Raw genomic sequence first — 15,507 nt, 5'->3', positions numbered from 1 at the left:
GAGGAGGAGACAAAGGTCATGAGGAATGTCACATCTGGCCAGCCTCACAACAGGGGTCGGCGACCAGGTGCGCAACGACACCAATGACCCCCTGCTCTCTGATGGGGCACTTCGCACGCACACTCTCGTTTAGCCCAGGAAGGGCTGCCTAACCCCCAAGGACACACTGGCTGGCCTTTCCTCGGCCCCTCAGGGCTGCACACCGCCTCACACCAGACGGACCAGCCGACCTTCAGAACTCACGACTTCCCGTGGGAACAACACAGCCCACCAGGAGGGAGACCAGGGGAGGAGGGGAGAGGCAGAGAGACACTTACCACATTGGCTTCTCCTTGTAGGCAGAAGGGCCTCTCTGTAAAGAAGAGAGAGGGGACAAGTCAGAGAGCGGCTTCCTCAGGCCACACCTGCTCTAACGAGGAGGGCAGCATGGGACCCAAGTAGAACCGTTCAGAGTAGGCCCAGCCCTGGGCAGCAGCAATCACCCACCAGACAAGGTACACAGAAGCCCCCGCCCCAGCTCCCCAGCTGACCCCACCCCCCTCCACCACGCCCAGCTGTTCTCCAGCGGCCCCATCTTTGCTCACACCACGCCCTCTCCTAAGTGTGCCTTCTCTGTCCTGCACACGTCTTCCCACGGAAATCTGACCCAGCCCCGATACCACCTACTCCAGAAGGCCAGGAGAGATCCCCCAGGACTTCCAGACAAGAATCCCCGACAGCTACCCCCTTGCATGCCCAGACGGCATCCTGCCTCCTAGTAGGTAAGTGAAGGCAAAGCCTTTTGCCCGCCTCTGGGCTCCCGCGGGACCAGGACTGCCGTGTCCAGGTGTGTTTGACCCACACGGCTGCGCCCAGTGCTGGACTCACGGGAGGAGCCCCAGGAAAGCTTCCGAGCAAATGGATGAACATATGAAAAAGGAAGGCATGAAAACCTACTCTTTTTCTGGGTCACGATGACACAGTTCACCAGCCCTATCATCAGCAGAACCAAGGCTGTCACGCCTACGATGAGTCCTAGAAAGAAAAAGAGAAGCTCGAGGTAGCTGCAGAAAGCAAACTCAAACGCACCAGGGCCCAAGCAGCCAAGTCCATGACCGAAGATGTCTGGGATGCCACAGGGGGGTAAGCCCAGGCTGGGGTCTCTCAAATTCCATTATAAGACAACAAGCCAAAAACTTCATACGAAACGAAATGTGTCTATTGGCCGCATCGAGTGCCCGGGGCACCACTTTGAGATCCATGGCCTGCTGGAGTCCTAACCCCAGAAGGGAAACCTGTGAAGTGACCTGGCCCAGCCCACCAGCTAATGAGTTCATTAGAAACGGCAACCAGGAGACCATCTCATCTCCCCTTGCAGATAAAACACTGACACCCTCCCCACCCCCACCAGCTGTCCTCAGTGACAGCACCAGGTCTTGGCAGAAGACAGGTCTCACCAGCACCCACCTCCTGGGACAGAGGACAGGGTCCAGCCTGCAGAGGGCACTCGGTAAGACTCTGAGATAGTAGAGCAGCTGAACAAGCCCTCCTGGGACTTACCAATTGGAAGAGAGATGTTGCCTGTGCTGAGCCCTTCGGTGGGGGGGCTCGGAACCATCGGCAACAGAACGAAGGAGCTAGGAGCCATGCTGGGCCCTGGAGCTGGCTCCATGCGCTGGGATCGTGTGGGCCCTGGCTGGGACATGGAGGCCGGGGGTATGGCCATTCCCAGGCTGGGGGGCACGGAGGTGCACACTGCGTCCATGCTGGCATTGCCCGGGATGGCCACGGAGCTACAGCTGGGGGAGGAGGAGGTTTGCTTAGGCGACAACAGAGGCCAGAAGGTCTCAGCATGGCTGGGCCCGCTCACGGGAGACAGACCAGCAGGCAAGGAGTCCCAGCAGCCAGGATGCAGGAGACAGTACTGGTGCCACCCCACCCCTTCTGTCCCTCCCACCCCCGCCCTGCCCCAGGCTGCCCCATGCCCCCCACCATGTGCTGACTTCCAGGCCAAGGCTACTGTACACCTGCTGGCTGAGCTAGGACCCGCCCACCAGCCCACTATGGGTTGAGCCATCCCGGATGAGAATAAGGCTCCCCAGTGCTTTGACCCCAGGCAGTGAATTGGGGGGGGGGGGTATTTCAGGACCCACGCCAGGGCTGCTCTCTGCGCTAGACCACACGGTCCCCCTGGGGCCGCCCTCTCTGCTCCTGCAGAACCCGGCGACTCAGCCACTCACATCTGGTGGGGCTTGCAAGTGTCCGTGGATGATGTCGTGTTGGAGAAGGTCCCGGGGGCACAGGGAGTGCACACCACGTCTGAAGTGTCAGTTCCTTCAGGGAAAGATCGGAACCCTCACCAACCCAGACTCTCAGTAGAACGAGTGGGCCTCAGCACGGGCGCTCTGGGAGAAGTCTGAGGGGCCTACGGACCTCGGTCTGCACCTCTGCCTCTTGAAACACACACGTGAGCATGTACGTGCGTGCGCACACACAGAGCTGATCCCATTCTGGACCCCCCCCAAGGCTGAGCACACAGTAGGTCCCTAATCCTGCGTGCTGGAGGAAAGAACGCGAGGGGGAGGGCTGGACAGCTGGCTGGGTAGCCAGCACCTGGCCACCACTGCCCATGATCCCAGGGCTGTCACGCTGACACCCACGCAGGAGAGGCCCCGGGGGACCCTGAGGACTGCTGGCCCTGCCCCCATACCTGGTTTGTCCACGCCGAAGCCCGGGCGGCACCTGCTCAGGGTTGCACACAGTCGGCACCCTTCCTGCCTCGGCAGCGTGCAGTACGAGCCTGGTCTGCAGGTGCAGATCCGGTTCTGCTCCCGAGTGCAGGCCTGGGTCTCCACTTGGTCTGCAAGAGCCAGAAGGCCACCCAGGGTCATCCCTGCCTCCACCGGCCCCACCCACCACGTGCCCACTCCACCCACCCACCCCCCTAGCTGGGCCCTGGAGAGCTCTGCTCCCTGACAGGCTGGCGCAGTACCTCCCCCCCACCAATCCACAGCAGGGGCGGAGAGAACACCAGCTGTGCAGTCCCAACACCTGCGGTCTCTCTCCATCTCCATCTCCATGAGCAAGTGCACCTGCTCTCCAGGGCATGGCTTCCTCAGCTCTAAAATGGGCACAGTTCTCTCCCTGCTACCCTCGGCCTCTCTGCCCATGGGGCTGTTGGACAGGATAGGGTGAGACAGAGGGTGAAAATGCCCTGGAGGGGGATGCCTGGATGCCTCAGACAGTCAGCTCAGATCGTGATCCCAGGGTCCTGGGATCAAGCCCCACATCAGGCTCCCTGCTCAGCAGGGAGTCTGCTTCTCCCTCTCCCTCTGTCTCTTCCCCCCGCTTGCTCCCTATCTCTCAAATAAATAAATCTTAAAAAAGAGAGAAAAAGAAAATGCCATTGGTGAACAGGGAAGGGCTGTCCGCTTACAACCTCATGCTCTGGGGCACGAAGACAGCTGGCCTGGGGGAATCCTAGCCAGCGTTCAGCCGCAGGGGCTGGGCTGCACAGCAGCCAGGGGAAGGTTCCAGGGCTCAGCCCGCTCTCTGCGCCCACTCACCGGCGCTGCAGCGGGAGTTACAGCTCAAGCACTCGGGAACCCAGTTCCAGAGCTGGGTGTATGTGCTGTCCTCGCAGCGGGCACACACGGTATCTGAGGTATTGGTGCAGAACGATCGTACATGGAAGCCTGAGGAAGCAAGGGCCAGAGGTCAGTGGCTCATCCACCCCCCACCCCGCCCTGAGCCCCAGCATCCTGAAGCCTGGGTGAGGAGGCTCTTTGAAAGCGTTCCTGTCCTTCACCGACTCATCTCACATCTTGGGGGCCCCAGCTGCCCCTCCATGGCCAAAGCCCTGATGCTCATAAAATGCCTTTTCCTCTGCTCTTTCCAGATGGCTGGGATTCCACCATTGGAACTGTCTATGGCTAGTCAATCACACTTTAGTGAGAAATGCTTTACTAGCTCCTTTCTTCTTTATCATTGGCTAAAATTCTCCACCTGTGGGTGTGAACTACAACGACTAATGGGAATGCAGTCCCTGGTTTCCCATCGACGATGAGGGCATGGGTCTCTTGTGGGCCTGGACAGAAGGCATGCCAGGAGATGGGAGAACACCAGAGCAAAGCTTTAAGTTTCTCTCTTGAGCCTGGAGCACTCTCCTGCCACATTCACTGTTGTGCTAATCCAGTAACTTCTTACCTTAACCCTGCCAGTTAACAGGAAAAGGAGTCACTTGTGAGGTCTCTTCAATTGGCCATGGGCAATGACAGGTACACATACGCCTGCCCACACCTCAGGCTAATGGCTCAAGGGCCCTCCAATGGCTTCCTAGCTTCTGAATCTAAACTCTTACTGTGGCCCCTGCTAACTTACTGTCTCTGGGCCACACATTGGCCTCACTGTTCCTCAAGTTCCCCAAACAGGCTCCCACCTCAGGGCCTTTGCACTTGCTGCTTCTCCAACCTGGCAGGCTGCTCCCTGTGTATCTGTATGACCTACTCCCTCACCTCCTGCATGTCTCTACCCAAGGGTTGGCTCTTCAGAAAGGCCCTCCCTGACCACCCTGTACCAAAAAGCATGTCCTCCTTCATCAGGCTTTACCCTACCCTGTTTTTTTCACAGCATTCACTCTGGGTAGGACCACACATCTATTTCCTCTGTTGGCTTCTCTGTCTGTGCCTCTATTAGATGCAAAATCCATGAGTGTCAGGATTTGGTCTGCTCTGCTCTCTGCTGGACTCCCAACACTTAGAACAGTGCCTGGCACTTAGACGGTGCTTCATAAATGGCACAGGAATGTGGGTATCAGTGAACGACTAGACGGAAGACACCTACTCAGCTCTCCCAGCTGGGGTCAGGCTTCAGGCCCACCATCTATGAAATGGGTAAGCTCGCATCGATTCGGTCAGATATGTGCTGAGCACCCACTATGTGCCAGGCGCTGGGGAGTCCGTGGAGAACAAGCCCACAGGCCCCTGTCCCAGGGGAGGACGCCGTGGAGGTGACAAAAGAGGAACCAAGCCATGACTGCTGGCTGAAGAGCTGCTGCTATGGGGGATGCCCGGGGGCCCGTGGGAGCTTATGGGAGGGGCCAGATCCAACCAGGCAGTGTGGGCAAGCTTCCTGGAGGAAGATACATCTAAGCTGAGGTCTACAGGAAAAGCAGCAGTTCACCTGGGGAAAGGAGTTGGGAGTTAGGCCAGGAAGAGGGAACAGAATGTGCCAAGGCCCTGAAGCAAGAGGCAGCAAGGGACCATCTCATGGCACTAAAAGGAATTCAGCTCAAACGGTCAGTTAGGACCCTACCCCGCTCCCTGCAAGGCACCGGTCCCCAGGGCCCCAGGTGTCCAGGAGTCAGGGCCCCAGGCTGCCCTCACCCGGCGCACACTTGCTGCAGCACATCTGGACCCTCTTGTTGAAGTACTCTCTGTGCCGGCAGGTGCTTCCAGGCCCTGGAGCATAGGGGAGCGATGGCACCTGGAGGGAGAAGGGAAGGACGGCCATCAGACAGCCACCCCTGGATCCTGTCACCCTAACACCACAGGATGGAGGTCCTGGGGCCTGTGAGCCTTTGGCCTTCTCCCTGTTGGGGCTCTCCTGATGTGGAGACATCTCCCGTGGAGGGTTAGGTAGACAGGAGATTCCCCACCTTCTTTCCCTGCCTCTTCTCCCCGCCTCACAGTCACACATGCATGTCCGCTGGTGAAGGCACCGAGCCAGATGGCCGGAGCATGGGGCTAGCTCTGGGCCAAGCACAAGGCTGCCCAGAAGGCAGCAGCTTCAGTCACAGAGGACCACGGTGCCTAGCACAAAGTGGCTCTCTGCCTAGGATGCCTCCTTCTCCCTCCTCCACCTGGGAATCACCCCCTTGGTGCTTCCAGCTGAGTGCTGCCTCCTCGGGGAAGCCCTCCCTGACTCCTCCAAGCTGTGGCAGGTTCCTCCCCACTCTGGGCTCTCTCTGAACACTGGATACAGCCGCTTCAGACAATCAGCTCATTATGCTGAAGTGGGGTGGGGGGTGCGCATGCACCATCACACGTGTGCACACGTACATGCACGTGTACACACATACACGCACGCACCACAAACATCTGTGACGCAGGAGCAGAAACAACGGCCTCATCCTCTCTAGACCCTGACACAGGGCCCACACAGAATCGGGGCTCCGTAGATGAATGCTGGTCGATGACGACAATGACGACAGTGACCATGCCCTTAGCATTTACGGGAGCACCAGGTGCTGACCCAAGGGCTCCAGGTGCTCCAGGCAGCGGATGCCACTGCACGCCCCTGAGGTCCCCTTGTGGCAGGAGAGCGTCCAGCCCCAGCCGCCCATGCTGCCCAGGAAGGGCCCCGGCATCCCTGAGGGACCGACACTGTACAGTTTACGCCCCAGAGACACCCCCCGACCCCGGGAGTCATGCCTGCCAGAGCCTGTGCCGGGCCCTGCAGGGGGGGGGAGCGGGCTGGCAGGGCCTGCCACACCCACCCTGACCACCCATGGCTTGGGGCCAACGGCTGGAAGTCTTGGGGCACGCGGAGATGACCCCCAGGACAGGGGATCCCTGTGACACAGCGATCTGTGTCTCTTCCTGCCCGCACGCCTTGACCCAAAAGGCCTCCTCTGCCCGGAACAGCTTCACGTTTCCTCGGACAAAACTCCATGTATCTCTTCTGCCGGCAGCACCCCTTGAAGGCTTCCAAGCCCACACCCCACCCTGAATCATCACTCAGACCCAGAATCCCGGCCTCCTCCTCCAGGGCTCCTGTCACCTGGGGCTGTGCCCCCACTAGCTGGGAGTCCTCTGAGCCTGCGGGTTGGGCGTAGCTTGGTTATTACCCCGAAGCCTGGCCCGTAGCAGGTGTTCAGGGCTCACTACCCTAAGCAGTGGGCTTCATTACAAGGTCATTCTGCAAGGGGTCCAATCCTGCCCCAGGCCACACTGGCCTGGCCCTGCAGCCTACCTTCCATCCCGGAGCCAGGGCCGAACCCCCTCCAGTGAGGCTGAAAGACACAGGGGGCTCGCAAGGGAAGTGGGAACCATTCCGCACAACACAGAGCCTAAAAATGTAACCTCCATCCCCACCGGGACTACAAGCTTGCACGCCCATGGCTGCCTGCGTGTGTGTGTGTGTGTGTGTGTGTGTGTGCGTGCACGCACACATACACACAATCCCAGTCCTTCTTCCTTCCCCATCTGGTCCTAGAGCCGGCTGGACAAAAGGGGAAGGAAGCAAGTCCTTTATCAGGGCTCCTCATGGTTGGGGTGAGGCTCACTGTCAGCGTCTGAAACACCTGCACCAACGATGTTCCTAATGACTCGCACCCCAACAGATGGGGCAGAAGCTCAGGGAGTGGGCCCAGAAGCTGTCCACTACAGGAAGAAAGGAAGAAAAAGAGCCTCCACCCCCACGGGATTCTGATGCCTCACTGCTGAACATACCCGACTCCCTGGCACCCAGGCATGGAGCGAGATGACCTATGGGGGGGTGGGGGGGGTACAGACAGGAGACCCAGAGACCAAAGGCCAGGGGAGCCCTGAGCCCGAGAAATCATACTTTCTGCAGCCCCCTTTCTATACATGCTTCAACTGCACACCAACCGCAGTGGGGGGCCTGATTGTCCCCAGACGGGCTTCCCTGCAGGCTGTGGCTATGCGGCTTCCCGAAGGGAAGGGGCTGTGTCTCTCCCTCCAGCTGAGCACCCCAGAGGCAGCTGCCTGTCCCCAGAGAGCAGGGAGGGCTCTACCTCCTTCTCTTGCAGACCCCTTGCAGGCCACCTGACCCATCATGCTGTGGGCTTCATCAACACCAGACCCTGGGCAGTACCTAGGGAGGCCCCTCACTCGCATGCGGCCGAGAAGCACCAGGCCGGTGCAGCTCCAACGGGCAGAGAGAAACCCTCACCCTCAGAGCAGCTCCTGGGGTGCAGTCCCAGGAGGCCTGCCCTGGCCGGGGTAGGGGGAGGATTTCCTGTCAGGGTCCAAAAGGCCTGATGGGAAAGGGCCCTGCCCTGGCCAAGTCCATGTTCTCTCTCCACCCACAGGCCAAGGGTTCCTGGACAAAGGCAGGCAGCAGGACCCCCACAGTCCGCCCCCTCACACAGCTTCCCCAGGCCACTGCCCTGAGCTCTCCCCTCCAGGGCCTTTTCCAGTCACAGTCTCGTTAAGCCCTTCCCTATACTTCCTCCTGCTGCTCTGTGTGATCCCAGAGCCCAGGGGCTGGCAGCGGGCAGGGGGGGTCAGCCCTCCCTTGAGCAATCTCCAGGCTTGTTTATCCACTCGGACAGGAGAAAAAAAACCACCAGCCACAGCCTTGTCATGGCTCAACAATGAGGAACAGAAAGCCCCTCTGCAGAGTGGGACAAAAGGTCACTCACTCCCTCTACTGTGGAGCTCCCCAGAGCAGAGGCCCTGCTGGCCCACAGCCCCAGGAGCCCCATGGGCCAGGGGTCTCCGGATGTCCCCCAAACGGGGCAAACGGGCTCCGGGGAATGCAGGGCTATGGAAGCTTCTAGATCCTTTGGCTGCTGTTGGGGAGGCTCAGACCCACATATCACCCACCCACGAGGGAGCTCTGACTGACATTTTAAAATGAGGAAATAAGTTGGATAGAACTTAATTTACTCAGCAGTTTAGCAATCTTCCAAAATGCAAGGTTCCCAGGTAAAAATCTGAAAAACACTGATGACGCTGAACCACTCCTTGAACGGGGGCGGGTAGGGGGGGGACAATCCGTGACCCCGTGTGAGGAAGGGGACTGGAGAGAAGATGGATGGATGGGGGGAGGGGAGAATGACAGCAGGGATCGGAAATAAGGGGCAGAAAGGAAACTAGACGAAAGGAAGGAGGGAGGGAGGCAGGGGAGGGGTGGGGAGGGGTGGGGAGGGGTGGGGAGGGGTGAGGAGGGGTGGGGAGGGGTGAGGAGGGAGGGGGAGGGGGAGAGGGGGGGAGCCCAGGGAGATGAGGGAAGGAGGGCCTATCTAACACACAGTGTTACGCGGCACCCCCGATTGTGTGGAATAGAGACCAAAAGAAGCAAAGCCACCTCCTTGGTCTCCCAAAAGTTCTAGGCCATTCCCAGGCCTAGCTGGTGGCAGGCTGACGGAGGACCACGCACAAGGAGGCCATCGGGGCCCCCCTCGTCCACCCTCACATCGGGGTTGCAGCTGCCTTCCCTCTGCTCGACATGCCCCACCCCCCACCCCCGGACAGGGCGGACTGAGCACCTGCCATCTCCCAGGACCAACTGTACGAGGCGCCAGATGCATGGCCTCACGGGGTCTCCCCTCGGACCCTCCCAGCCGCCCAGAGGGGAAGTGCCTAGAGGGGAGGTGACACGACTCGCCCGTCCTCTCCTGCCTCCCTTCCTGTGGGAGGTCTCCAGATCATGGGGCCCAAGCTTCCCTCCCCCTCGACATAGACCCGGGACCCCAGGTGCCCCCAAAGCTCAGCGCTCCCTCCCACCACGTGGCCTCCATCACTCCTCCAGGCTCTCAGCTCTGGCCCTTGGAGGAGGCAGGAAAACAACAGGATCTTCAAGCACCTACTGTATGCCAAGCACCCACGCTCTACCTCTGCCCCCAAAATGCTGGTGGGCGTGTGCCCATCTCACAGCGGACGGAGATCAAGTCATTTGTCTGAGTTCATCCAGGAAGGGTGGGGTGGACTTGGGGTGTGACTCTTGTACTGGTCCCACTGGAGAAGTCCTCATCCCCTCCTCAGAACAACTGAAGGCGCCAGCTCCTCGTCCCCAGGTTACTGCAGCGCCCTTGGCCCCCGTTCATCTGCCTCCGTGCCACGAGGGGACCAGGGCCCCAGCTCACAGGGGTGCACAGTTTTTGTCTGTCACTCGGGCTCTCCTATACACCCCAGTGCGGGGGGACCCCTCTCGCCTTAGGCCACCATCCTCTGACCTCAGCCCTGACTTGGTTTCCAAGGGGAAACCCCCCCCCCCAACAGGAACCTCAGAACAGGCCGGTCCTCTGCAGCAGGCGGGGGCAGCGGCCACCTGACGCCTGGCTCCTCCCAGAACTGCCTGTGTCGTGGGGCTCCCGAGAGGATCCGTCCCTAGCCTCAGCTTTGCCAAGCGCTGGAAGGATGCGTGGGAGCCCAGGAAAAGGAGGTCGGGGCCCAGAAGTTGGGGGCAGGAAGGAGGTGTAGCCGCTGGGGGCCCGCAGGGGCCTCGGACACCACAGCAACCTCCCACTGGACGGTGGGGAAAGTCAGGGACAAAAGGGGAAGCGTGCATTCATTCATCAGGAAACACCGGCGTTCCAGGAGCTACATTACTGCAACGACCCGGTCCCAGTCTCCGCCCTGCCTGGGCCAGAAGGCGTCGGAAGGACAGGTGTGGTGTGTCGCAGGCCCGGCCAGGAGGAGGCCGGGAGGAGGCCAGGCAGCTAGGCAGGGTGCGGCCGCAGGACACAGACACGGGCGCAGGACACAGACACGGGGGCAGGACACAGACACGGGGGCAGGACACAGACACGGGGGCAGCGCCTCCTCCCAAGCTCGCTCCGAGCCAAGCATCGTGCAGAGCTGGTCGCACGCCCCGCCGCCTCTCTCCAACCTCGTCCCAGTACGGTCCGCGCCGTTCGTACTCTGAGGTCACAGATGGAAACTCTGCCTCAGACGGTCTCCTGTCTCCAGCCCTGTTTCCTCCCTGGCGTGAAGCTGGTGTCTTCATCTCCTCCCCCTGCTCCCAGGGAGACTGGACTCCAACGCCCCTGGGCCCATCAAGAGGGCCTCCCTGTCCTACTCAGGCACTCCGCCTTCGGAGGGCAGTAACTGGCTTCTCTGTGCCTCAGTTTCCTGGTCTGGAAAATGGCCCTGTGGGCCTCCTCGGTGCTCTGAGCCCTCTCCAGCTCTGGTTTCTTTCTTTCTTTTTTTTTTTTTTTTAAAGATTTTATTTATTTATTTGAGACAGTGAGAGAGAGCATGAGCGAGGAGAAGGTCAGAGAGAGAAGCAGACTCCCTATGGAGCTGGGAGCCCGATGCGGGACTTGATCCCAGGACTCCGGGATCACGACCTGAGCCGAAGGCAGTCGTCCAACCAACTGAGCCACCCAGGCGTCCCCAGCTCTGGCTTCTTAATGACAGGTGGGGGCAGGCCCCCACCTCCGCCCCTCACTCCCTCCCCCAGGGTGAGGGCAGCCTGTGCAGGGGGCCTCAGGGAGGAGAGGAACCCGAGACACAGAACCTGGCATCACGGGAGGAGAGCTAGAGCGTCTGGGTGCACGTGCTGGTCCTGGGTGACTTGTGGGTGTCACTTACCGCCTCTGAGCCTCAACACTGTCACCAGTAAAATGGTGACACACGGCCTTGCCCTGCCTCCTCCAGGGGCTGTTGTAGGAACGAAGGCAGGGGGTCTGAACACGGGTCCATCACCTGCTGCCCAGCTCCCAGGGGAACCGCCCCCCTGGCGGCGCTCTCAGGGTCTGCAAAGGCTCTGAGCTGTAGACCCCTGTCAGACAGAATGTTCGAACTGGGCCCTTCTGCTTGGCTTCAGCTAAACACGGACAAGGCAAAGACAAGGAGGGCAGCAAGTTGCCCGGGGCCCGTGAGAAGCAGGATGGCTCATGTGGGCCTTGGGAAGGAAGTCGTTCCCTCCCACTTTGAGGTCAAGTGTGGGGAGACTGACCTGTGACCACTGGAGCTGCAGGGCTGCCCACGGGCTAACCCCAGGCCTACTCCTCGAGCTCAAGTCAGGAGACCGCAGCAGACCGGCTGCCATGACAGTGGGGTGGAAGCCTCATTGGGGCGGGGGGTGGGGGTACCCGACAGGCCAGAGGCGAGCTTCCTGGGGTAGTTGCCTCAGGCGGTCTCAAAGGGGCTTCGCTCTAGGGGAACGCCTGCAGGGGTGACGGGACCCCGAAGATGAAGAGCCTGGGTGAGCGGCCAAAACCCAGGGACACAGTGTCCAGGACAAGGGACAGCAATATGGCAGTTCCCAAAAGCAAGTGAGCCTCGGAGGTCTGCTGGGGCCAAAGCTATAGCCAGATGAGAGTCAACCTGAGGAGTCAGAAGTTCCTCTTCCTGCCCGTGTCCCCCTCCCCTCCTGACCTCCTCCCTCCCCACTCACTCCCTCCTGGAGGAGCCAGGAGGAGCTCGAGGTGGACACCGCACCAGGACCACGAGCCGGCAGAGGCCGGGGCGAGCCTGACTCTGGAGTCTGAGTCAGCGCTCTCCGCTCTCCGGGGGAATTGGGCAACGCTGCCCCAGCTGACTTCCTGTCTTTCCCGCTCCTGGAGCACAGCCCCAGCCCTGTATGTGCCCCAAGGTGGTGGCCCTCCGTCCCTCCTCCTATTTATAAATAGACAGTGAGAGCGAGGAAGGCAAAGCAGGGCAGGCCCGGGGAAGGAGAAGCGGCTGCCACCGGCAGGGTCTTCCCAGAGCTCTCTGCACCGAGCCTTCTGCTCTTCCTGCCACTGTGAGCGCAACATCTCTGAGGACTTGGAGGCTTTCGAATTTTCTGGAGACCCTCCCACCGCCAGCTTAGATGCCTGTATTGTTGGGAAGGGGTCACAGCCCAGGGGAGAGGGCCAGAAGAGAAGATGGGCAGGGGACCCAGGGAGAGGCTTCGGGCTGTGGGGAGTGGCACGTGCCTCTCACACCTACCCTTTGCACAGAGCCGAAAAGACAGGGAGACCGTGCAGACCCAGGAGAGACGCCTACTGTCTGCACACAGCACTGCACTCCGCACGCATTCTCTCCTTTATTCCCGCACCGGCACAAGGAGGTCACCATTACCCCATTTTAGGGATGAAGCCATAGAGGCCCCTGGAGATTCCATACTAGGTCCAAGAACAGAAGGGGACCCAGAGGGAGACAGAAGCTCGTCACAGCCACGTCCGCTTCCCTGTGGCCTTGGACAGTTTTATACCCTGTGGCCTTGTCTCCCTCCTCCGTCTTATAGAAGAGGGGCCCTGAGAGGGACAGTGACCCCTCTGAGAACACTCAGCGAGCGAGGAGGGAAGACGCAGTGACTCTCCCAGAAGGGTCTTTGGGGTCCCAGGTGCAGAGGCTGCGGCGGCGCAGAGGGACCCCTCCACAGGTGGAAACCATCTTCAAGCAATAGAGAAACCCCATCATTTGCATGGCAGCCCCCTGGGGCCCTGTGATACTGTGGGAGGTGGGGGGTGGCAGAGCTGTCTACGGCTCCATCGTGGGGGGTTTGCGGGAGACCCGGGGACTGTGGGGTGCGGCGGGGAGGGATAGCCACATGAGGCCGGGCCAAGCCCGCAGCACGGCTGGGGCAGCAGAGGCTCGTCTGCCGTCATGGAGAGAGGGACCACATCACAGGCGGCGGCCCGGGGTGACACTTCCCACTCTATGTCTCCTGCCTGTGATGTCGCTTCCGAAGTGAGCCCGGGGCAGACAGGAAGCCTGGGCTGGTATCCGGCTAGGGGACCAGGCTTTGTGCGGAGCACCAGGGCTCCAGCTCCCTCCCTTTGGGTCCCCAGGCCTGTCAGATGGACTCCACGCCACCTTCCTATAGCCAAGCTGGCCCTTTGAAAACCATCGGCTCCACTGCCCTCGGGCCCAAGCTCAATGCCCCGAGCTTGGGACCTGGGCATCCCTGCCATGGCCTCCCTGGTTCTTTCCCGCTCTTCCCATGCCTCCCCGTCACTCCTGCCGTTTCCTCGCCTGAACAGGACCCCCCACCCCCTCCCCCACACCCCTGGCTAACTCCCCACTTCCTTCAAGAGTCCTCTCCAGGAGCACCTGGGTGGCTCGGTGTGTTGGGCCTCTGCCTTCGGCTCAGGTCATGATCTCATGGTCTCAGGGTCCTGGGATCGAGCCCTGCATCAGACTCTCTGCTCAGCGGGGAGCCTGCTTCCCTCTCTCTCTCTGCCTGCCTCTCTGCCTACTTGTGATCGCTCTCTCTCTGTCAAATAAATAAAATAAAATACTTTTTTTAAAAAAAAGAGTCCTCTCCACTGTCACCCGAGGGAAACCTTCCCCAAACTCCCAGATGGGGCTGGAGGTCCCTCCTGAAGGCCCCAGGCACAACCTGGGAAGATCTCTATAGTGCCCGTCTAGACCACTGTTTGGTTCATTGTCCATTCTGCAGTGTCTCCCCCTCCAAGACAGGCTCCAAGCCCCTCTCTACACACAGTAGTAGGAGCTGCGAGCCAGACACCCGGGTTTTAGTCCCAGCTCTGCCATTCTGCAGCCTCACATCTGTGGTCTACAAAATGGGGACAAACACAGTCTCCGCCACATAGGGCCATTATGATTCAACAGCAGTAAGAGCCAAATGTTACTTGCTGGGTTTTTATTACTCATTGCTCCAGGCCCAGCGCATAGGACACAGCAGGTGCCTAATAGATGCTGAACTGTTTAACAGAAGCAAAAGTCTTTGTTTCCAGTTAGTTGAAATGAGCTGGAGTCAGCATGAGAACAGGGCAGGAAATGGCTCACAGAGAGAGAGGGAGAGGTGTGTCCCTAGTTGGGGGAGACCAACTTTCAGATAAGGTCCCTCAGAGCCACGGTGACCACCGTTACATCCAGGTGGTGGTTTCCTCGGGAGCCTGACCATCTGGGGTGGAATCTTGGCTCTGCCTCCAGTGAGCTGTGAGCCTGGGCACAGGGCTGGACCTCTGTGCCTCAGCTGCCTCGCCTATAAAATGGGGGTAGTGATTGTCCCCCTCCCCAGGGGGCTGTGAGGACTCAGGGCTCAGGGCAGGCAGGAGACCCTTGCCTGGCCCCGTGAAGCACGCCCCCCACCCCCGGATGTCAGCCCTAGCCCTTGGTTCACTGCACTCCCCCAGCCCCAGTGGGAAGCAGCAGAGACACTTTTATCCCCACCTTGCCGAGGGGGAAAGGGGAAACTCCGAGAGGAGCTCAGAGTCCCCCGGGACCCTGGCAACAGAGCGAGGACCCCCCAGAAGTCCTGCCCCCCCCGCCAGCTGGGGGCACATCGCATCTCACACCACACCTGGGATGAATGGGCCAGCCTGCCCAGTCTCAGAGCACCCCAGCAGGAGCCCAAGCGACCGAGGCCAGGGTCACCCTGCGGCTCCCAGTGACAGCTCCAGGAATGCATGAGGCTGACCATGACCAGAATCGCCGGGCTGGGGCTGGGGCAGGGCTGAAGGCAGACGTGCCTTGCGTTTCAGGATGGAATGGAGAGAGACAACTCCTCTTCCTCCTGAGTATCTCTGTCCCACACTAGGTCTTGGGTCTAGTCCAAAGGCTCCTTTCCCTACCTGAAGCCTTCGATCCTTGCTTCCTATTCTGGTGCGACTCTGGCTTCAACTATTATACAGTCTCCACCTCACTTGGCCTGCCACCAAGGCCAGAGTGATCTACACTCTCTGCTCTAGTCACTCCCTTGCTCTAAAACTATCAGTAGCTCCCCATCGCCTCAACCCCCGATAGGAGGTGAGCACGGTGCCAAAAGAGGAACTCTGGAGTGAAGCTGCCCGGCTTTGAATTCAGACTTGCCCCTTATTAGCATGAGAGTTCTTTTGTTTAAGAAATGAAGTTAATAAACATCAATCTTTTCAGACAGTGT

The 15,507-nt window shown here is 60.0% G+C and overlaps 1 protein-coding gene across 4 annotated transcripts in view; it reads right to left on the bottom strand.

The window, feature by feature from the left end:
• TNFRSF1B (TNF receptor superfamily member 1B) overlaps positions 1–15,507 on the bottom strand; it is a 32,697-nt gene that overhangs the window by 9,454 nt on the left and 7,736 nt on the right. For all 4 annotated transcript variants that reach the window (XM_045063764.1, XM_045063765.1, XM_045063762.1 and 1 more), the window contains exons 2-8: positions 5,364–5,463; positions 3,546–3,674; positions 2,690–2,839; positions 2,220–2,313; positions 1,540–1,778; positions 937–1,014; positions 318–352 (exon numbers count right to left, since the gene is read on the bottom strand). In XM_045063764.1, coding sequence (XP_044919699.1) covers positions 318–352; positions 937–1,014; positions 1,540–1,778; positions 2,220–2,313; positions 2,690–2,839; positions 3,546–3,674; positions 5,364–5,463 — 825 coding nt within the window. The remainder of the gene's footprint in view (positions 1–317; positions 353–936; positions 1,015–1,539; positions 1,779–2,219; positions 2,314–2,689; positions 2,840–3,545; positions 3,675–5,363; positions 5,464–15,507) is intronic.

This window comes from Mustela putorius, unplaced genomic scaffold (assembly GCF_011764305.1).
Source record: "Mustela putorius furo isolate JIRA1106 unplaced genomic scaffold, ASM1176430v1.1 tig00003853_pilon_pilon_pilon, whole genome shotgun sequence".
Classification (NCBI taxonomy): Eukaryota; Metazoa; Chordata; class Mammalia; order Carnivora; family Mustelidae; genus Mustela; species Mustela putorius.
This window is presented reverse-complemented; position numbering and strand designations above follow the sequence as displayed.